This window comes from Opisthocomus hoazin, chromosome 12 (genome assembly GCF_030867145.1).
Source record: "Opisthocomus hoazin isolate bOpiHoa1 chromosome 12, bOpiHoa1.hap1, whole genome shotgun sequence".
NCBI classification, from domain to species: Eukaryota; Metazoa; Chordata; class Aves; order Opisthocomiformes; family Opisthocomidae; genus Opisthocomus; species Opisthocomus hoazin.
Genome location: NC_134425.1, coordinates 16168551 through 16192479, shown reverse-complemented (window position 1 = coordinate 16192479; position 23929 = coordinate 16168551). Strand labels below are relative to the sequence as shown.

Sequence of the window (23929 nt, the reverse complement as noted above, 5' to 3'; positions counted from 1 at the left end):
AAGGATTTCTACGTTCCCCTTGGACGACAACATTTCCCATTCTGTGGACAGCTTAAAACACAACCCTTGAATGTCAAGTGGCGATTCTCAGCATGGCCAGTTCTAACATTGGTATCTTCTACTTCTTCTGCCAGTACCACTGGGCCTCGGGCTAACGCTGGGCTCAGGGACTGCACCCTGCCCACTCACCCTTTTCTACATCTCGCAGTAATTCCATCATTCCTAGGCTCCTGATTTTCTTCTTTCCTGTCCCAATCCTGTCGTAAATTCTCTTGTGAATTTCTTACACGTAGAAATGCCAGATATAACTGGTAACTACTGCAAAGAAGAGAGATGAATCCATCCTTTAAAAGCTGAAGTGTTCTTCAGGCAACACACTGGTCTTCTCTTTCCAGGACACTCATCTCCCTCTTGCAGAGGAGAGGACAGTGCTCCCATGGCTGTGGCCACAGGGTGATTCAGTGAATGCCACCCGCACCTACTACCCATGGTCACCAACTCCAGCTGCTACCGTTGCTGGAGACGGCTTATCCTCTCCTCTGCCAGAGACCAGCTACAGCAGGGAGGGAGACATGGGAACAGCCCTCTAAAGAGCTTAAAGAAACCACGACACACGCTGTCTTACAACAAGACTTCAAGAAGAACAAGGATCCTCTCCAGCTCTTTGGAGTGCTTCTACGAATCACACAACCAAAACCACACCTCACAGAGAGATGTGTTTCCAGCACAAAGCCCGAGATCGACACAACCGAGTAACCATCACCTGTGCTTTGAACAGCCATGGGCAGATCTTCAGGCAGATGGTGCCAACTGAAGCGGAAGCCAAAGAAGGTGCTTTGACCACCTACACCCACGGACCTTACACCCAAGGGTAGAGCAGAACCTATTAAACGTGGAGCAGTGGTATTGGCAAAAGAACTACAGAAGAAATGCAATGATCGTGAGAGAAGAAGGGTTAAAAAGTATTGCGCATCCTGCAATTAGGCAAAGAAAGACTGAGCCCACTGCAAACCATGGAGAGGAGCCCTGTGAAGGGGGGCTGGAGCAGCTCTGTGAGCCATCATTCTCCTGCAAACACAACACGAGAGCACTAGAAACTGAATCCCATCAAACGGCGCTTAGCTGCGTGCACTCAGGTGTCTTGCCCTCAGCGGGACTCACAAGCTCGGGGTTTCTCAGAAAAGCACGAAACACTTGGTGCACCCCCAAGGCCTTCCGTTGGTTGCCCCACACCACACGAATGCCAATGGCAAAGTCAGGGAATGGAGCAAGACTGCCACATGCCACGGCCCAAGATTTTGGAACGCAGGGCAAAGTTTGGGAGTGAAAGGTGTGAAGGACTCCTACCTGGATGAATGGTGAACAGTTTCCTCTGTTAAATCCCACATCCCCACAGGAACAGACCGAGATGTCCCAAGAGTCAGCTCCATCTTCCCTCGGAGCAGCTCCGAGCAAGCTATTGTCAGTAGCACCAGTCCCGTTCAACATCTTCATAAAAGACAGGGACAACAGCACAGACAGCACCCTCAGCAAGCCCAAAAATGATGCCAAATCGAGTTGCAAAAACCAAGGAGGGAGTGACAGGGACTCTAGAGGCTGTTGTCAAACTTCCACTGCTAAGACTCCATCAACAAAAATATCATCGAAATCTTGGCATTGTAACACTGTGGCTCCTTCCCACTACCCCTTTTATCCCCTCTGCTGCTGGCCTGTTTAAGGCTGGCATCGCCATTTTATTATTTTAGCCTCCCCAAAACCAGACCCATTACATATGTGTCCATTCAGAACTTCTCTAACGCAGCTGTTGGTAAATTCTGATGATAACTCCAATGAATTTATCTCCTAAGCTACTTAATAATACAACCCAAATATAAACTTTTAACTCTTGTGCATACAAAACATTCCTGGCATTACAATACATTTAATAAGATGAGTTCCATGAGTTCCATCTACGTAGCCAGATGCTTACACATCATGCACCAGGTAAGGCTACCACAAGAAATGCAATAGCATGCCCAACCATGAGGACAATTTCACAAAATACTTATGCTGACACAGACACTACAGATTCTGCAGTATAAGAACAGAAAGGGTTTGTTAGCTACGGATCACAACTGAGCCTACTGAGAAAAACCTTCTCCTGTGAGACTTGTGCTTCACAGAATGGGCACTCGCTGCACCATGGAAAGTGATGACGAACTCACTGATGAGACGAACTCCAACGTGAAGTGACTGGACAAAGGCTTGGAGGACGGTGTCCAATATTGCAACAGTGCCTGGAGAAAGCTTGATCTGAATCTTCTTCTCCACAGGCAACCACTAATATCACCAGCTAAGCACTCAGCCAGCACTTTGCTAATGATCCAGAGTTAACTTTTTCAACTCAAATGCTGTGTAGTGCTGAATGTGGACCTGACACAACACTAGGTGTTTTAAAACTCGCTGTCAGCCTTATCAAAACACCATGGTCATCTTAAAAAAACAAGCCAGATTTGCTTGAGAGAACTTACTGTACATAAGCTAAGTGGTGTTAATTATATCCCTAACCTTTAGTTATTTATTAATCGTATAATGTATCAGTATTTCTACAATTCTGCGCAGAATGAACATGAGGGTAGTGGCATACAGGTCACTCCAGCACCGGCAAACTTCAGCTAGTCTCCTGAAATGTCCTAGTAATCCAAATTAAAAGTAACAATCAGCACTTCTAATACTTCTAGGTCAAAACTATCTGGACCTGCTGATTTCAATAGCGTATCCCTACCAAGAGTGTCTGGCATTCTCTCTGATTACCAGCAGAGTCGGGAGTAACTCATCACATGTATTTTGCAAATACATCCTTCAACTTCTCGCCAGATACACAACTACTTTCTGAACACTCGCGACTTTCCTGCACCACTAACAATTTACTATCGCCACCTAGTAACAGGCCTATGATATTACAGCCTTTTATTTGACTCCTACGACACCATTCGTGCTTGCAGTCACTCAATAGCTTCTTTCCTTACAAAATCCAGCAATGCTCTAATAAGGACTGAATCAGGCTCCCTATGTTCCTTCCCCACACTTTTATCCGCAACTTCTCCGGACGTTTGAACCTTTGTGCCCCTGGTACTTGAGCGCTTCCAGAAGCCCCTGATGTTAGCCAGAAGGCAAAGACGAAACGTTATCTGCTCCTCCTTAAGAAGAATGGCCATATGGGATACAGGGCCAACCCGGATAGGGATCCTGCTCAGGAAGGGAGACAGCACAAGCACAGGACACGGCTGTACTGTGCTTTTACTGAACAGCATCATCGCCTTCCAACCACTGGCAGCACAGAGATGCACCGAGCCAGACGGACATTCCGTTCACTTAGCACTCCTCAAAGGATTCGCCTTCCATTAAATCGTCCAATCTTCCTTTAAGCGCATGTAAACATTCATACCGTCCACTGTATCGTGCAACCAGGAACTGCACAGCGTAACTGCAACCCGTGTGAAAACGGGCCTCCTACCACTTGTATGGGACACCCTGTAGTTCTTGCGCTGGAGACAATGGCAAACCATGCATTCAGTCTCTCCAGAACATACACCATTACACGGACCTCTACAAAAGCCCCACGATCATCTCTTTTCCAGACTGATGAGTCCTAGCTAATTCAGCTATTCCCTGCATTTCTGACCACCACCATCCGAACTCCTCCTGGATTTACAGCATTGCTTTAGAGATGCGGAGAAGGGAAGCAGGCTCTAGTTGTTCTCTGTACTGTTCCCTAGCCCTCTGCGAGTTAATCCGAGCATTTTCCCCTTTATTACCCTTTTTACCACTGAACTGATGTTTCCATGAAGCCATTGTAACCATTCCAGAACGCATCGCTGCTCTCTCTGCGTGGATGCTTGCCTGTCCTCTCACGCCAGTGCCCTCGGCCTCAGCTCGCTCCCGCAGCTCCTCTCCAGCGCCTTCCACATCACCACCCTCGGCAGCCCACAGCAGCTCAAGCAGCCATCCCGGGGAGCGAGGCGCAGGCAGCCACTTCGGCAAAAACCTGGGAGTACCCATGCACAAACAGTTTTGGAGCAGTAACTCACTCCAGCAAGGCTGCGGGGTTTACGTAACATCCCATTTCAGTCTCTTGGCGATAGCCGATGTCTAGAGCAATGGACGCTTCACACCTACGTGCAGCTGACCTGGTCTAAAAATTCTCAAATGCAAGTGCAGATTCCTTGTAAAATTTCAGAAATCTGGACAAGAAGATCAGAGAATGTGCTTGTCTTTTTCTTATAAAAAATAGATGATGGACCCCCAAAGGACAGTACTTTATAGACCAAAACCTAGTGACCTCGAGTGGCTGGAGGGTCCAGTTACCAGCACAGTTCTCCTCTTCCTTCCTTTTCCTTCCCCATTCTCTCTTCAAAAGCACAAAACGGTTTTAAAGAGGGGAGACAGGCAGAGAGCAGAGAGGATTTGGCCACCTGGCCCAAGGCAGTGCTCAAAGCAGAGCCTCAACACCCGGCCTCCTGAGGCTCCCATCTTCACCACAGCTCGTCTTGAAGGCAAGTGCACTGCGAACATGCAAATACACAGGGAGAACCACTCTGCAGGCAGGAGCTCAGCAGCTAGGGAACAAAAACAGGTTAAAATGACATCCCTTTGAACCGAACACCTCAACCCTCAAACCCAAAATATAAATCATTTATTAACAGACAGACACAGAATAGCTTGGACTGTACAATCAATCAGAGAATAGGAAGAAAGAAAAACAGAACCCACGAGCAGGGCTTGGGAGGACATTTTTGTAAGTTCAGCACCAAACTAAAGTTCTGTTTGGCCTCCTAACAAGGAAAAGCAGATACGTTGATCTTCTTGGCAAACTATCTTGATCCCAACGCACAGTGAAAGAAAACGAACAGCAAGTTCCACGGCTGCTGCTTGATAAACAGGCCTGAACTATGCAACGCCAGACCACGTGGCAGAAAAGACTTGAGTTAATTCAGGACATAGTTACACGATCAACTCACCAATGCTCATTCTTAAGCGAGCATTGGAGTTAGATGCAGCATGCTACTAGCACCCCTAACTATCCTACATCACCCCTGCCCAACCCTACCTCATTCACTCAACATCAGCCCTGACTTTCTGGGCAGATCCTGCGATGGGCCTGACTTCTGCACCTGGGGTCAGGCTCTGCCTCACAGAGCAGCGACCAGCAAGCTGCACCCCAAGGCTGGGACATCGTCTACCTCTCAGCACCATAAAGACAACACAGCATTTTAGCTTTCCATTTCAAGAACACCAGCAACGTACACAGAACTTCTGGCAGTCACTGGGTAAAACTGGCATCGTGGCTGCGTCGCACATCCAGGAACACCAAGACCTGAACGCGCTGCTCAACCTCGGACGTGCGGCCCGTCAGCCTGTCGGCAATGCAACGCACGATGCCCTGATGGAAATTACCAAGAGCACCATTTTCACTACGCCTGTGCTGGCCTGCTGCTCCTCCTGCAGAGTATGGAGAAGGAAGCAAGCTGATGACATCCCCCTATGCACCAAAGTTCAAACATGCTGGACTTGCCCATGGGCATAAGGGAACGGGGAAGGCAATATTCACAGGGATCTGTGCTGAGCTCTCCTCCGATGGCACGGCCAAGGACCGACGTGCCAGGCCCAGCGATTGTGGAAAAGATGGTCATTCCAGTAAGTCACAGCCTGACACCTCAGACCCTTCCTGCTCTGCCACTCGCTGGCCTTAAAATGATGGCAAATAGATGGACTTTATCACTGACGTGTGGATCGTTCCCTGCCCATGCACATTTCATGTTCCACTGGGGCTCAGCCCATGCGTTCAAGGCAATCAGTACCTGGCGCAGAAGCTGTTGCAATGGGCAGGGCCTTGCTCCCAACAAACTCAGGGGTAACCTGGCCTGCGATCAGGAAAACCTGCAGGAGTGAGCAATGCTGGTGCAGTATGCCCGCGGCCATGTGACGAGGAGATTGAAGTTCCTCAGAAAGACTCTGAAGATTTGTAAACAGGGTTTGTGTCTGCTGTATCCTGAGTCCTGGGAGAGTCTGGAGGCTTATTCTTCAGGACAGACCCCGGTGACTGCTCTTTGCAGGGTCTGCACCTCTCCAGATTTTACCTGTATCTACTTTCCCTCTCCTGCCTTTTGAAACACTTCACCTTTCCCTCCCCTCCCTGTTCTTGTCCGATATTTTGCCTGCAACATTCCTCTTCCCACTCCTCTGGCCAGCCACCCTAGCTTCCCACAAGCAGTGTGTGAACACCAGTCGCAGAGGGACAAGAACTTGTGTCAACACACTGAAACAAACCAAACAAAACCCATTTAATAAGGTTTATTGAACCGAAGTCCAGCAGAAACAGATGTACAACCTTTACTCATATGGTGCCTAGGGAATGCGATGCTGAGGTTGGAGCCCAGCATGGAGCCCCAAGGTGTGGCTGGACCATGTCCTGGCTGGAGACAGGGCTGCTTCCACACACTGTGCAGCCTGCTGCCACTCGACCGGCTGCGGGGCTTTGGCCGCAGCAGGGCATCGTGTCAGTGGAGGGGACAGCACATTAAACAGAGGCGGAACAGACTGATACGAGGCAGGGAGAAGTAGGATGCTGCTGTTCAGAGCTGCTTCTACAACGTCCTGGGCAGAGCAGTCCCAGGCAGGGACTGGTGTCTGAGGGGACAGGACAAAAATAAATGTGGGGAAGAAGCCGTTCTCACAGCAAAAGCAGAACCACCCGCTACTGACTTCTCTACCATCCTGCAGCGGACTTGTGCCTGCCAGCGGATGTGCCTTCGGTGTACGTCAGCCCAGGACAGTGATAACACATCTTTGTCCCTAGCAATGAGCAGGCTGAGGAAATCCTTGTGCTCCTACAGCCTTAGAAGCTAAAAGCCTGGTCAAAAAACGCCTGTTGCCCCAAGAAGCACCTGCGGTACTGCAGCATCTCAGCTGTAGTTCAGTTTTATCACCTTTATGCCATATCGTATGAAGTTGCACAAACATCAGATGCTTGCGTGAGAGGAAGGAGGTAGCTTTGTTTTTCTTCAATCAACCATGCTTCAGAATCAAATCAACTATTACTGTTGCAACACATCTTTCTATTTCAATATCCAGCCTACAAAAACAGCTGCTCAGTGGCCACAGCAACCTATGCGATAGGTTTAGGGTGGTGGGAACAGGGGAGGCATGGTCCTGGCATGGAATAGCTGTCTAGGTACAGCCACACCACCAGCTGCAGGACAGGAACAGGACGGGGACCAGTGCGCTTAGCATATTACAGCATCTTCCTGGCAGAGCTTCAAGGGCCTGGACATCTGCCTTGAAAATGTCAAGAAAAAAAAACCGTCCCCAAACCCCACTTACCTATGGATACCAGGAAATGAAGAAGTCTTAGCTAGTAACACCCCAATTTTTACGTGTGTCTTCTTTCTCACAACAGCTTCTACTTCTCCTGCAAGGTGGCAAAATGAGTTGAAATGCAGTAGGGGCCCAAACACTGCACTGCAGGATCAATGCACATACAGAGAATAAACCCACTTCACCGCACAGAGGACAAACTTGTCAGAGTAGGGGTTGGATGTGCTCAGGTCTCAGCCTTTGCAGTATCGCGCTGAATAAGGATGATCACAAGGATGCAGTGACCCAAAGATCAAAAAGACTCCAAGAAAGACAGCTAAAAAGGCCTGCAGGAGTTTGGGAGATCCAGTAGAACATGGGTGCTAACAAGCATCGCCTGATCCACCATGAAGACTACAAGCAGAAAGTAACACTATAAAATTTCCTTTTTAACAATATTGATCTGGCGTGGTGATTTTTAGACCAGATCAGCAACTCCTACCATTTCAGAGCTACTGCATGTTAACTAGGCTTCAGAACAACACCAAACCACAGTCTACACTTAATTATATGCAGTGACACTACCCACTGACTATAAAGAGAAAAAAACAAAACCAGAAGGCTCTGGATGGCTGCAACATGGGGAATACCCCGTCAACAGGAACGGTCTGTTCCACCTGCCCCAGAGACTTGTTAATGAATCCATTTCACTTTTATTTACCACGCACCTCACCACAGAATACAGTAATCAAGATAAAAATCCTACCTCCTTGAACGAATAAAGATGACAAGCCCTCCTAACTTACAAGCTTGATGGGTCATCTTCTGCCAGGCTCAGAACCTGCTCTGGTCTTCCCCACACTGGAGCGGTCAAGCCAAGCTACAAGGCATTTCTAGCCCCGTAAAGAGCACAACACAGTTACAGCACAACTACAAAACAGGCCAGTTCGACCTACAAGCGCAAGGCTCACAAAGCTCTCTAGCACGATCAGGTCACCACTCTGCTATTACATCTGTTCTATTCCCTGACACGCCATGCTGGAGGGGGTGGGGAGAGTGCAGGGGTGCAAATCAATGTAGGACAGGGATTAAAAAAAAGGTCAGATGAGGAGTTTTGCCATTTATCTATTAAGTGGCAGGGGCAAAGAACAAGTTGGATACAAAAGCTTGTTCATACATACACATATACATATATGTGTATACATACATCACATACACATATATGTATATACATACATCACGTACACGGCTTCAAATCTCATCATACTAAGTAATTCACATTTTCATTTATAGGCCAACTTCTCAGCTTTTAGCTGATGGGCAAGAACACCTTCATTAAGTATTAAGCCACCTTCAGAAAAATCTTGCAAGGTAATGGGCAAAAGCCATTTTACAGAGACACCGATGCAGAGCAGTTAAGCGACTCAGCAGTGTTAGAGCTCACTACAGAACGCAGAGGACTAGTATCCAGCTACTATTAAAAACAATCCCCAAAATGGAATTTAATGAGGTAAGAAAACTACAAACAAAAAACATTTATATAAGCACAAGACCTTGTAAGAGAGAACTCTTCCAGAAGCAGCCCATTTCCTGATGTTCAGGGGTTGCTACAGGGCCTTCTCCATTCTAAACTGAGGTTCCTTACATACTTGTTGCATCAATTAAGGTAAAGCAACAGGGTTTTCTGAAGAGAATCATATTTATCCACCAGTAAAAATAGCTTCCATCCATCAGTTTGAGCTGTTGTGAAATTTGGCTTTGTGTTGATGTTACCTTTTATCTGAAAGGCTTCAATAGTAGGTGCAGCCACTACAATGAAATTTTTTTTTGAATCTGAAAAACAAGAAGTGCTGATTGTAACTCTTGTTGACAGCTAACTTGCTGTGTCTGAATTGCTAGTCAACTCCTACCTGCCACGAAGATTACCTAGATTGTCCATAATCTGTGCTGCAGCCGGAGATGCAGCTGGGGTATTGGTAAATCACAAAGCCCAGCATGGAACATCGTCTCCGCTCCGCTTTGCAAGCTCTGTTTTCACACAGCACAAAACCAACAGAACCCGCCTGATGACAGAAAGCTCCATGCACAGGCAGGCTCTGGCGTACCCGTATCACACGTTTCTGGGAACACGCGGAGTGAGGGAAGAGCACAGAACCTCTACGAGGAGCCAGCCCACTTCCAAAAGAGTCACGGCAGAGAAACCAGGGCATGGAAGACCACAGGACAGCAGTACCCCCTGAGTAAGAATCTCTTCCACACTGATGCCTGAGCACTTAACAGCCACTTTCTGTGGTTCATCTTCCCAGGCCAGGGTTACTGCCTTGAAATACTGATTCGTGGCTTTGTTCAGCTTGAATGATGTGGCTAAGCACTTTTCCAAATATTCCAGGGTGAAGCACGGTTACTGAAAGCTCAGCTTTCGGTCTGCCTCCTCCATTCAAACCTGAAGTCTGTGTGCCCAAAAGCTAGTCTAATTAAAAAGACCAAAGGAAAAAAAGAAAGAAAATAAAAATATCGGCTCCCTAAAAACCTGACCAAAGGGCTGGCAGCAGTTCTTCTGGTTGCAGACAGGGCAATCCATACAATCAATCTAAGCACACATGGGAACCGAAGAGGGTCTGAAGGGGAAAAAGGCAGTAACTTTTACTTCGTACAAGCCTAATTTTCAGATAAATAGCCATAAATAAAACATGAGATTGAATGTAACCTAAATTCAGAAGGTTATTCACTCCATTTCCGTGGTTCAGGAGCTGGTCTGCTTACTCTCCAGCTCTGAATGCAGCTGATAAAGAGCGTCAGGTCTGGCCACGTTTGAGGAGCATTGTGTCTGACCTCATTTGAGGACCTGATTGTCCCCGCTCTGCTGTCACTCTTTAGTGTCACTCCGTGTACTTCAGATATCTGTCCGACTCCTCCGTGCCATGCCAGCTCACCCAGTATCACCTCTTAGCACGAGGCTCATGTTTCACAACATGTCCCACCTAAACAAGTTGTATCCAGCTATGTGCAAGATAACCTCGTCAGGGGAGGCACACCTAACGAGCAGAGCACAGGAGCGCATGGGGACGGAGGCTTTGGCAGCCATGGGGGTAAAGAAAGAAACTGCCCATGCTTCCGCGTACAAATGTAACTGCCAGTTCAGCATCTGCTCATTCCTGACAGCTTACAAAACCTGGGCGAGTTCATCTGCTATGAACTACATATCCTACAAGCCACCCTTCAGCACCACAACTCCAAAACCCAAGACCTGTTGCGAAGAAAAAGGGAATAGTACATCAACTACCACTCAGATCCGTGCATTTCTTGCAATTCCCGCACAGTGTGTTCATAGTGCAAGTTGGCTAAGGATCCACCCAACGAGATAGCTCCAGCTTCCTCCGGCGGGCTCCTCCGTGCCGCTCCAGCTGCCCTTCTGCAGGCACTGTAGATAGCAAGCTCTTATTCCAGCGCTGATCATGGCTAAACAAGACATGAGCTGACCACTTTTGCCAGGCTTTGCCCAGACGAGGCCAGCCACACGCAAGCCACCTTGCCCAGACAAAGGAGCAGCAGGAAAGATAAATGCTGCTACGCTCCTCAAGACCAAAAATCTTGCAAAGTACTGATTTCAAGAGAATATACACGTTTTAAAAGAACAGCTGATCTGAATTCAGGTTATCCAAACACCCTAACAACACAACCTAATCTAAAATATCAATTCACATAACTCCACGTGTATTTTATAACCAAACCATCACAGCTGTCCTTGTACACAAATTCAGCCCACAACCTACCCCTCCCATACCACAACGCACCCACATGCAGTACACCCAGTTCATTCTTTTAATCACATACTGGTAAGTTTTAACTTAAAATTAAACTTTAAAATTTAGATCTTGCAAATCCAGACTTTGAGAGAAAGTCCCTATTGATAAGTGAAAGAATGTGGAACAATGAACTTCCAGTTCTTTTAGGAGCTGAAAAGGGGATATGAATGAATTCACACCAGATGCATTAAATCCATTTCATTATTCAAGCTGGAATTTTCATACAAGTTCAGGCGACCTCAGCACACAGAGCAGGATCTGAGAAAACTGACCGGAAAGGAAGAAAGCTGCTGTGGGATGAAGAGAAGACAACCGAGCAATGAAGCGGAGCTTGGCAGACCTCAGTTGGTAGTGGACAGGTCAATCATAAAACACAAGATTTACAAAGATACGCAGAACCTTTTTTTTAAGAAAAAAACCCATACAATTTCAAGAAAGAACAACGTTTTAAAGGGTGTTTACTGATCTGCAGAGAGAAGAAGCAAGAACAGAAAACAAGATGAGGGTGAGTTAAGTTATGCCAGCGGAACTCTGAGATCTTGATTCTTCAACATCGACGCAGCATGGCACCCACAGTGCACTTCAAATTTGGTCAGGCACCACATACACACAGAATTTAGAGTGAAGATGTAAAAAACCCCAATATATATGAACTGGAGATGCCCAGAATAAACAGAAAATTAGTATTTCTCAGATTACTTTCCTATGATGAAACTTTACATACACTGAACACATGAAATTGATTCCATATGGGAAAAACTCTTACACTAAAAATACGTGAAAGCTTAAGTTCATAGGAAACCCTTTTGGTTTATTATAAGAATCTCAAATTTTTTATCCATTTCTTTAGCTCCCTAGCTCCACAGCTGAACCAACACACTGACCCACTTTGTTCTCATTTCTTCCACTTGCGTAGCACTAAACTCTGCAATTTCTAAACATACCGATAACGTCTTAGGATGTTGAAGACAGACACAAATTACATTTTCAGGTCAAAACCTAGTTAAGTTGGCAAGAACAAGGCCACCCAAAGGAAGTTTTTGGGAGCAGTTCTCAGGCTGCTTTTAAGCCCTCAGCTCCTAATGAACCTCAGATTTTTGGCACTGCTAGCTGCTCCCAAGTAACCGGTGTTTAAGCAACAGGACACTTTCCTAGATGCTCCACTGCGTCTTGCTCAAATACATCTGCAGGTTTGCTCAGCGCAGGGAGGCAAAGACAGCAGTGCTGGGACTGCAGCCCTCCTGCAGCCACCACGGCTCAGAGGCTCCCGCTGCTTTGGCCTTCCACATCTCTCTGTATTTTGGAGTTATCAACAGCATCCCCCTCAATTTATCGCGAACGAGCTTCTGGTGGCCTCTGCTTCAGACCACTGGACTCCTCCACAACAATGGTCATTGCGAGAAGGCACTGTCCTTTAATTTCAGGTAAGTTCCTCCAACTACCACCCACATGGTATTTGGAGATCCTCTCATCCGTCACACTCTAGGGCGTTAATAACCATGGCATGCACACCACAGACTCTTTAGCAACAAGTCCAACACAGCTAGAAGGCATTTGGCCCAGAAATTTCCCAAAGTAGGATTCTCCTCACAGAATCACAGAATGGTAGGGGTTGGAAGGGACCTCTGTGGGTCATCTAGTCCAACCCCCTGCCGAAGCAGGGTCACCCAGAGCAGGCTGCACAGGACCGCTTCCAGGCGGGTCTTGAATATCTCCAGAGAAGGAGACTCCACAACCTCCCTGGGCAGCCTGGGCCAGGGCTCTGTCACCCTCAGAGGGAAGAAATTCTTCCTCGGGTTCAGACGGAACTTCCTCTGCTTCAGTTTGTGCCTGTTGCCCCTTGTCCTGTCACTGGGCACCACTGGAGTGAGTCTGGCCCTGTCCTCCTAACACCCACCCTGCAGATATTTGTGGGCATTTCTAAGGTCCCTTCTCAGCCTTCTCTTCTCCAGGCTGAACAAGTCCAGCTCCCTCAGCCTTTCCTTGTAGGAGAGATGCTCCAGTCCCCTCCTCATCCTCGTAGCCCTCCGCTGGACTCTCTCCAGTAGCTCCTCATCTTTCTTGAACTGGGGAGCCCAGAACTGGACACAGTGCTCCAGATGGGGCCTCACTAGGGCTGAGTAGAGGGGGAGGTAAACCTCCCTTAACCTGCTGGCCACGCTCCTCCTAATGCATCCCAGGATCCGATTGGCCTTCTGGGCAGCCAGGGCACACTGCTGGCTCATGGTCAACCTGTTGTCCACCAGGACACCCAGGTCCCTCTCCGCAGAGCTGCTCTCCAGCAGGTCCGCCCCAAGGTCCTCCACCACCCATGTCTGAGTTTTCCTCATGACACCCTTCCACAGCCTGGGCATTACCACCACCAGCATGTAGCCCTTCTCATAACAGCTAACAGCCCATCCGAGCTCAGCAGCTTCACAAACCTTTGGTCCCTTGATCACCTGGACTATAAGGTAACAGAGAGGTAACAGCAAAACAAGCATATGCTTTCACTGACATTTGTTTTCAGTGCATTACTATGTGGCTAGATGAAACAAAGCTCAGTGAAAAAAAAAAAAATCCAATCAAGCTCAATATCATCTGACTAATCACCAAAATCAAAGGTATCCAGCCATCATCTTCAAACAACCTGAAAAAAGGCAGAGAGAGATAAAAAAAATAGAGAGATGCAGCCAGCCAAGCTAGCTCCAGCCCAGCATGCCCCAGCTCCATCAGAAAAAGTCTCCACGGTCAGCGGATAACTTAATTGGAAGGCACACTCAGTGTTTAATCAAGGTTTTCAGCAAGCATCTTAGGTGACAGTAATAGTTGTTTCTATTAAAAATAATCTCAGATCACGCGTTCAAGTCTCACAGAGGAGCTGATCACACAGGTATTTCAGGTTGAAACAACTGGGCCACAGTTAATGACAACCCCAAAATCAAGCAGTGCCCCCCGCCCATTATCATTAACCCAATTACTCGATCCAGTTCACACGCAGCCCCACAAACTGGTTTGCTGGGTAAATGAGAGGCTACCAGCAGCATGAGCAAGGCTGTGGCTAGCGACGGGCACAGCCAGCTCAAGGACTGCAAGTGTAACTAAGCCCTGCAGGTGTTTCCATAAGCAGCTTTGGGGGAATGCACACCTATTTATCATTTATTTTTCAAAAACCCCATCAATATCAACCCTACATTTTCCTTAACCTGACATACAAAAATGAATCACCATCCTCTATAATTTATGCAGGTACTAAATAAGTCATGCCTTTATGAAATTCCTTACGGGTACTACAGTTATCTATACGCAAATCACATGGCAAAACAAAGATCTGGGTACCACTAAGTCTGGTTTATACTTACTGCACAAGTAAAACAAAACTCCTGACAAGTCAGATCTCCCTCCGCCTAGCAGGAGAACAAGTTAAAGCATGGAGTGGCAAGCAGAGTTGGGCTATAGACTCCCTCTTCATCGAGTAACTCCAGCAGGACACGGTAGAGACGGTGTTAGCATTACCAATATAGCAGAAGCAACACTAGCAGGTTCAAATTGCCATTAAAAGTATTAAATGTTGAACCAAGTTCTGGTACCACTTTGATTAAATTACTCAAGTAACCATTTTTATCCCCAAACTCTACCAAACAGTACTCCCTGGTGCTAAGTCCAGAAGAGGACCCAACCACGCACAAGTAGAAAACACAAGGAAAACAAGCAAAACAAAGAGGACTATAAGCAACAATCAGGCAAAAGCAAGCACTCGGACCCCTCCTGAGAAACGACAAGGCTTCCTTCAGCCATCCCTGAATAATTTGAGCTGTTTAACTAGAAACCTCAATGGTCTCAAGTTCTTCATGAAGAGCCACAGCAACACTAAGAATAAAACACAGGTCGAGGGGTAGGCAAATTGAATGCCTCCATGCTTCTTTACAGCATTTAGCCTTCTTTAGGGGTAATAAGAGAGGGAAGGAACAGAATTCAGGTTTCTCCATGGTGCTCCAAGGCTCCACACACACTCCAGAGGAATCAACCATTATTTCAACCCGACGTGCACCAAGCACAAAAGGCAGCTTGCCCATAGCCTGATGTCTGTTCACTTAGCCTTGACACATGGAGTCCACATTGTCAGCAGCCTGGACTGCCACGGCTTTCTTGTCCTTTCTTCCACCCATCTGCCTTCCTAATGTGTCAACAAGTTGCAGTAAGGATAAACTACATAATTAAAATTACATCTAAACTAAAAGCAAAACTTTAATTTGTTCTATTCCCTGAACACAGCCAACTGAGTAGAAGAGCTACATCTGAGGTATATTTACTGAAGAGACAAGGAAGCGCAACTACCACTGTATGGACTTTACTAAGATACCGCATGGAAATCCCGTGTGCCAGTTTGGTCAGCTATTTTTAAGGACAATTCTGGAAGAGCTTTGCAGCAGGACAAATACCATAAGGTATTTTAAGACAGAGCTTGATCCGCTGCATAAATAGTCAAACAACCTTAATAGAAATTGCTTTTAAAGATGGAAAAATCAAGCTGGGTGTCCAAAATGCAGATATAGCCAGGAGGACTTGAAAGCAGACTGAATCACTATTTGTTCGCCACATATTGTGCCTATATCTAATTCCATACTTCAAGCCGAGGGGGAAGGCCCTTCTTTTCACAGTTAACCATCTAGCTTCTCCCCTCCCCTTTCTGCTTAAGCCTTACAGATTGTGAAAGCCTGACAAGGATTTTCCCTTGCTCTTGTCTGCAGCGTGGGATAAGAGCAGCTTCCTGGACTTGGTCTGAATTTTAATGTTTTCTTTTACTATAGGGAGTAAGACACTGGTGCTTGTGATGCATCCACTGGACAGAGTTCAAAAAAGGTGACCAAGAGTTGTCACAAATCAAGAAAAGACGACAAACAGGGACAAGATAAAGAGCCAGAGAAGTTTGGTCTAGAGAGAAGACCACAAACCATCGACAGAGGTCTTGCTGTGTGCAGGTACAAAGCGGAAAGAAATTAATTATTCTCCTCTCCACAAGATCCAAGAGTACTGGGCTTAGACTACATGGGATGTTCAGAGTAGCCATCAGGAAGAATTTCCAACACAAGGACAGCGTTGGAAGAAGTTGCCAGAAAGATAATGAAAGACTGGTTTAGACACACACACCTGTCAGGCAGAACTGATGCATAACTGAATTAGCTTCACATCAGATGGTTTGATGAGGTCTCATTTTCTACACTTATTACATTTACCACTGGGATTAAGTCCTTTAGCACAGGTCCTTTATTTGTGATTGGATTCACAGCAAGCAACAACCCAAAGCAGAAGCTGATACATGGAAATGAAGTTCTTTGAACACATTTGAAGTAGAAAGATCCCCTGGCAATCACAGAAAAACACCAAAATCAAAATTAAACTGGCTAGAAGGACCATCGGGAGGTCTCAGCCAAACTTCCCACTCCTAACAGGGTTAACTTAAGAGTTAACTCAGGTTGCCTAGAGTACTGTCCAGCTGAGGTTAGAAAATCTCTGAGGACAGAGCCTCTCTAGTAATCCATCCCCAACACTGATGAGGAATAATATCTTATTTCCCATGACAACTGTATTTGTTGCAACTGATGCCCACTGCCTCTCTTCTTCGTACCGTGCACCTCTGAGAAGAGTCTGGGTCCATGTTCTCTGCAAGCTCCTTCAGACAGTGAAAGGCCGCAACTAGATCCCTCCTCAGCCTCTTCTTCTCCAGGCTGAACAAGCTCATTTCCTTTAGTTTCTCACTGGTTCCTACAGTACAACATCCATCCAGCCTCCGGTCCCCCTTCGAAGGGAGCACACCTGCCTGAAAAACCCCCGTGAGCATCTTTTTCCTCTCAAAGGAAGGAAGACAAATTCCTCAACAGCCTTGCTCCCTGCTTGCATCTCCTCTGATAGCATGCAAGATAAGCTGAGGAAAAATAAAGATCTATCTATAAATGTCAACAGAAACCTATTAGCAAGAGGAGAATGCAAAGCAAAGGAAGGGAGCTCCAAACAAAGCTAAAATGGAAAGCCCATTCATCACGTTGGTGGCTTACGGAGGAGGACGGATGGCTTTCACTGAGGAGGGGAGCATGGGAAGTCTTAATTCCCCATGCTCATTTTTATTTTATCTACACATCTACAAAAACAGATCACTCACAAGGACCCATTGCTAAACAAAGACACAGAACAGCTGGACAAACTGTTTCTGGGTTTGCTGACCTAGCTTAAGGCATTACAGTCCCAGAAGCCAAACCCCAATATGAAGCAAGTTTCTGCACACCAAATTCTGCTGGTTTATCTGGCTGCACTCTAATTCAAGTCTATAAAACATTCTTGAATTTGAAAGCTTGTTCTTTTAACAGGCAGTTTGAAGCAGGCAGACAGTGAACAAGCCAAGCAGCATCTTTTCATTTGAAAAGTAAGTTGAAAAAATAAATAAAGTTTCATAAAGCAAAGCAATGGTGAGTGAAAGTGGGCACTCCCTTTAACATGTGCAACGCTGCATAGCAAGGCAAGTCAGTTATTAACCAGAGGGTGTTTAGAGTCTCAAAAAGCGATTGGCTAGATTCTATCTACACCATTTCAGAAGCTGAAGCAGGGTATGCCTAAGGGTACGGTTTCACAACATCTTACCCTGAACCACCACGACCTTGCTGCTACCGTAGAGAACCAACCCTCCTTCCCTCTCTGCCTGGCTGCCACCTTCCTGCTGGGTTACCCTCAGAGAGCCAGAACAAGTGAAACAACATCTCACAACAGCACAAAGGACTTGAACCAATGCAGAACACCACGTGCAGGGGAGAATAATCTCCAGCGTGCACGTCATCCATGTTACAGGCAGGAACACCCACCTTCTCCATTTGATGAAGGTTAGGTGAAACCTGCAGCAAAGCGCCAACGCATTTTCAGCTGGGCTCAGAAAAAAATTCCTGGACTGAGGGCTAAATAATTAAAAGAAGGACATTTCCAATGTTACATTCAGGATACAAAGATAAGAGGCTTGCTCCACGAGTTCTGAAGGAACCCATCTGCCACCACCCAAACACAGCAGAGAAGCAGGCAGGCTCCTGCCAGAAGCAGGGAGCTGACAAGCGCGCCAGAGCCAGGGCCTCGCACAAGGGAAGAGGAGGGACCAGGCAGCTGTAGCTCGCGGGAGGAAGGCTCAGGTTTCTCTCCTTTGATGACTGAGAGTTGGACCAGTTTAGCTGTAACATGTAATTTCATCCTCAGATACCAAAATGCTGAGCACACTTGAAAAAACGTTGTATCTGGGGAAAGAAGCACGCAGACATTTCAACAAAAGCCACTAGTTAAAAGCAGAATGTTTACTAATAAGTGTTCTAAATGTCTTTCAAAAATTGAAAAAATAATAAATTAAAAAATCATCAAGAGATGTCAGGGTCAAAAAAGATGGCACTTCAATAAAAATCCCACAATAGACCTGCTAATTCAGACCTGCTAATTGAGTTTCAAAGCCCAGCCCACAGACCCTTTGAGGCGAACAGTGCAGAGCAGGCTCCTTTTAAAAGCAGTCTCTGTTCACAACGCAGAGGGGTAGTTTAAGGAAACGCCCAGGTTGCTCCAGCCACGCTGCCAGCCCTCAGCAAAAGCTCAGCGCTACCCCCATCAGCACCCAGCTCTGCTGGAGCCAAAATAAATTTGGCATAAAGCACAAATGCCCTGGCTTGGAACTGGATATGGCCAAAGCGTTTGTTCTCGGGGAGGGGCAAAGGATTTTGAGACAGAACCCAGCAGCAAGATTTTCTTTGAATTAGGGCTGACGGGGTGCCGAGGGTCCCCACTGACAGCAGGAACAAGGAAGGGACCAACTTTGGCTCCCATGCCAGGCTTTGGGCTCCCAAACCACTACTCGTAGTGGGTCACATAATGCCCTGCCAGCACACTGAGCGAAAATGGACCTGTGAAAGAAGAAGTGACTTAGGAAGGGTCTAAGGAGACAAATCTGGCAGGGCTTCAGGTCACAGAAAGTTAAAATTACACTTCGACATGAAGCCAAGTCAAGACTCCAAAGTCTGTCACTTCTTTGCGAGCTCTCGCTTACTCCGTGCTGCGAAGGACATGTAACGGGTGAGCCTGATGCCTGTTCCTCACTTCAGTTACTTGAGCAATATACTATAAAAAATAAATCAGACTCATGATCCAAAAGCCAGGAAGATAATTACTGAGCTGTGATACACAGCCATGCAGTTCATTTTACACAGATGATGGCAGATCGACCTAACTATGTCTGTAGAATCACTCTCGGCAGCATTATCTGCATGTGATCGAACAAACAATAGGTTCACAGGGCCAAATTTGTACAATTCATTGCTAAATAAGCACTATGTGAAGTCTCAAGTTCACTTTATGTTTTATTTCACTGAGAGAAAAGAATTCCACATTTGCCACATACACTCTAGAATTAACAGTAGTATCCAGGCACTTTGATTCAAACTGGCCACGAACTACTGCCCATGTAGCTCTTTGGCTTTAAAGCCATTTATCAGAAGCGGTTTGGCTAATTTTTAGCCTCTAAAGAGGAAAAAAAAAAAAAAGAAATTACGCTGGCTGTTCAATCTCAGGACAGCACAGCTATGCAATTCAGCACACATCATCTCAGGTCAGTATTCAACCATGATATGTGTATCTGTGTTCTAATCCCAGGAGAATCCCAGGTTAAGCATAATCCAACCAGCAGTCTACAGCCAAGTCTACAAGACAATCCCACCCATCCTTCCATCCCACAAGCCAGAGAGCATTTCTCGAGCAGAACATGCTCCCTTAATGGCCAAACAACTCCTCTTCCAAACAGCCAAGCACGTCAACCCTGGGAAGAGATGATGGGACTAGACTCATGCTTCATGCACGCAACCCATGTGGGTCGGGAGGATTGGGGGGAGAGGAAGTGCAGAGAGGAGTCTGAAAACTGATACTTCTATACCTGTTGGCACCAGATCATCTTGATCTAGACATTCCCTACCCTTCTGCAACCAAGTACCACTTGAGAAAACTAGCAGTGTCCTGCCTTCCTCCTTCCCTGGCCTAGTTCCGAGTGGATAAAGAGCTGTGCCCTTAATTCTCCCTCCAACATGTACACGCTGCTGCTGTCATAACAGTTACTAACAAATACAGTTTGCAGCAAGATGCAAGTTCTTTAAAACACGGGTGTCACCGAAACCATCCTCCCAAAACCAGAGTTATCATAGAAGTGCAGAATAACTGAGGAAGGGAAGGACCTCCTGAAGTCACCTCGTCCAAACCCTACTCAGAGGGGGTCCAGGTTGGTCAAGGCCATATCCAGCTGAGTCCTAAATATCTCCAAAGCCAGAGAGGTTCCACAAGCTCTCTGGGCAGGTCTGAAATTACCAGAGAAAAACAGATGGGAGGAAGGTTGTACCCAGCCAGACCAACAGGTCTTAGTACTCACGTCTGACAGCAGCCAGAAGACAGCTCTCCAGATCGATCCGACATGATCCAAGGGTGCCTGGAAAGTCTGCCTGCAACTTAACCACGGTTGTGATATAGGAATGGCCCCCCTGCTGCGCTGCCATTTGTCACTAAAACAATGCTTACTGATTCACTGATGAAATTTTAATTGACCTCATTAACTAATTAGCCTACTAGTCCAAATTTCTTCTTTGTCAATGCAAAAGGTCCCACATGCTCCCTCACGCAAACCAAGATCTCCATGTTTCTCTACAGTTACAAGGCAAGGCGGCTGTTCCACTGCAAAATTCAGCAGCAGATTTACAGCAAGAAGAGCGGGCACCAGAATGCTGGCTATTTCCTGAAATCATCCAAGGACCTGGGCTGTCAGTCTCCTTCTGGTCTCCTTGCTGAGACTCCACCTGCAGTCTTTGCAGAATTTCAGAAACACAGCTCTAGAAATCTACATTTCACAAAATTATAACAGAGCTGCAGAATCACGTATTTTGCTAACAGAATAGTGAGGGATTTTGCACTGATGCTGCAACATTTTCAGTTGGTGGTTATAAGGCAAAACCCGAGCATGTTCCGCGCTCTGCATACGCAGGTGCCAGTGAAGACAAAAGCAAAATACTCACTGCGAAGTGAACTCACAATGGTCTCAGTGCAAACGCTGCGGAAGCTCTTCCTTTTGCTAGGATACTTCAGAAATATCACGATGCGTAATAAGTGTTGAACACACAATACAGCTTTAAAGCAACTCCACCAGAAGTAAATCACACTCAAGACCAAAAAAAGCTCCCCCACCACCACCGGGAGCCAACTGCCATTCATTCTGGCACCTGAAGAACATTCACCTTCTACCAAACACAGATAACTTCTAGTTTCAAACCCAGCTGAAAAAATTCCTGCTAAGAAGTCACTATGTTGATCCACATCCAGATTAATTCTAATTTTACCTAATAAATTGGATATTGTTAAAGAAAGATTACCGATTATTTATTCTTAAAAAGAAGCTACTTAACCAGCTTAGAGGCTAACCTAAAAACAAACATTTCAACCAAAGGAAGCAACAATATTAACCGGAAATACCACTCCTATCACATTTTTCTAGTTTTTTGGTGGGATGAGGGAAAGAAGAGAGACAATATGACACGCCAGTTTTCCTGTCATCTTCAGATTCTTTCATGTAAATTTGTCAAGTGGGATATACAGATTAAATGTCAAATTATTTTGCCACTTGTTTTTCCAGACACAAAGAAGAGATTGCATGTCTGAAAGCTCATTACTCATTAGTTTAATATTAATTTCTATTATCGCCTAAAATCATCATGGCTACATTCACAATACTAGTAACTCAGCTTATCGTAACACTCCATCATCTGAAACTTCCAGATGCAAGACACTTACAGTCATGACATTTTATTAATAGAAACACACATTCACCAATTCATACACATAAATTAAAATCTGCATTTCAAACGCAAATTTAACAGAGACTGTAAGCCAAGTCAAATCTTAGCAGTGACTCACCAGGAAGCCTGTTCATGTTGACCCCTTGAGCAGAAAGTCCTATTCCCATGTACCTTCAAAAAAACCAAATAAAGTTATCAGTCAAGTACAGAATGGCAAATTCATCAGATTTCCTGCAGCAGAAATACAGCAATAAAACAAACAATCCACAAATTATTTAAGGTAAGAACGTTGAAATCACTGAAGATTTCCCATTACTTTTGCAGTCTTCTCTTGAATCCAAGATAAAAATTATAGTCTGCTTTAGCGACTGACAGAGCCTTCCGATACACAACTACAGCTACTCTTTAGCTCTCAATTGCTACGAAAAGGACTGGAAAACAATCAGTAATTAGATTTCTGACTTGGGGGGGGTGGGGTGTGGAGGTGATGTGGTTCCCCATGTATCAGAAAAATCCTATTTATAGAGGTGATTAATGAGAGAGTAAAAAATCCATAAGGGCAGGTATGAGAACAAATCTCTAGCCTAATGTATTGTCTCCAGGAATAGCTGGGAGTGGATACACGGGACAGAGCAAACAGGTGTACTTTCCAAGAATATTCTTTGATTGTCTGACATACATTTACAGAATTTCCTAAGCAAAAGGTGGTGCTTCGGTATTCCACACCCCAACTGATTTTCCCCATCAATCTGACTGCCTTCTGAAGCGTTGTAAGCTCTTTGAACTGTCAACAGTCTGCAGCTCCACCATTCAACAACTGTCCAAGCTAGTTCTGCTTGGTACTTGCATTTTCAGAATCGGATGAGAGAGGAATAATATTTCTCTGTTAACTTTCTCAAGGATTTTAAAGTCCTCATTCATAACCCACTCCCCTATGGTCTCTTCTCAAGGCTGACTACTTGCAGCCTACTCGGTTGCTCTTCTTAGGGAAACTCATCTATACCTCTTAATACTCTTGCTACCCTTCCAGTTCTGTTACTTCTTTTGCGAAGTTGGGGGAAACCAGAACCACAAACATCACTCATAACACAAACACACCTACAATGATGTTCTCCTTGGTTTCTATTCCTCACCCTCCTGGTCTCTATTATTCCATTTGTTTTTTGTCTGCAGATGCGAACTGAGCTGGTTTTTCCATGGAACTAGGACACAAAGAACTTGTCCCTGCCCTGTAAGAGACAGCCCAGAGACCATTTCTTGTGCCAAGTTTGGAACGTTTATTCTCCCCCCATAAGAATCATTTTACATCTATCCAGCCTGAATGGCATCTTTCCTTTTATCATCCAGTCACCCAGTACTCCCAGACCGTTCTACAGTTCTTCATCGTCAGCCCTTGATTTTAGAACTCCAGTTAGCTTCATATCATCAGCAAAAAATACCGTCTGACAATTAATTTCACTTCCAGGTCATTCATTAATGTAGTTAGTATCATAGGCTTAGTACACATGCCCACAGAAATCCATCAGTGAACACTCTCGGCTGCAGGGAGGAGAGGGGGCACACCACGCGCACACGGGCCACTCATTCCTCTGCCGCCTCTCCTACCAGTCCGCGACCCTCTAACCCATCACCCAGCCACGACAGAACCTTCATTTTATCCCACGTTTCCTTCGCCTTCCCCATGAATTTCTGGGACGGGACCTAGCCAACTGGCTCTTGCAAATCCAGGCGGACCGATCCTTATCTCCATCTGCGTTCCACAGGACTGCAAGGCACGGCCAGCCTTCACACAGGCTGCTCTTCCTCGCTGCAGTATTTACGCACGTACTCATTTTGTTTGTTCTATTTCTGTAATTCTTTTAATATCCATCCCCTGGAACCACAGAAACAGCTGCCCTGCTCAGTTTGGTTTTTAACATGCTTCCGTATTTTTAGGTTACTGCATTTTGAAATGAACAGTTACCT

The 23929-nt window shown here is 45.9% G+C and overlaps 1 protein-coding gene across 2 annotated transcripts in view; it reads right to left on the bottom strand.

The window, feature by feature from the left end:
- The window catches only part of RANBP10 (RAN binding protein 10), an 85930-nt gene that overhangs the window by 41198 nt on the left and 20803 nt on the right, over positions 1–23929 (bottom strand). For both annotated transcript variants that reach the window (XM_075434261.1, XM_075434262.1), the window contains exon 3: positions 22083–22135. In XM_075434261.1, the coding sequence (XP_075290376.1) occupies positions 22083–22135 (53 nt within the window). The remainder of the gene's footprint in view (positions 1–22082; positions 22136–23929) is intronic.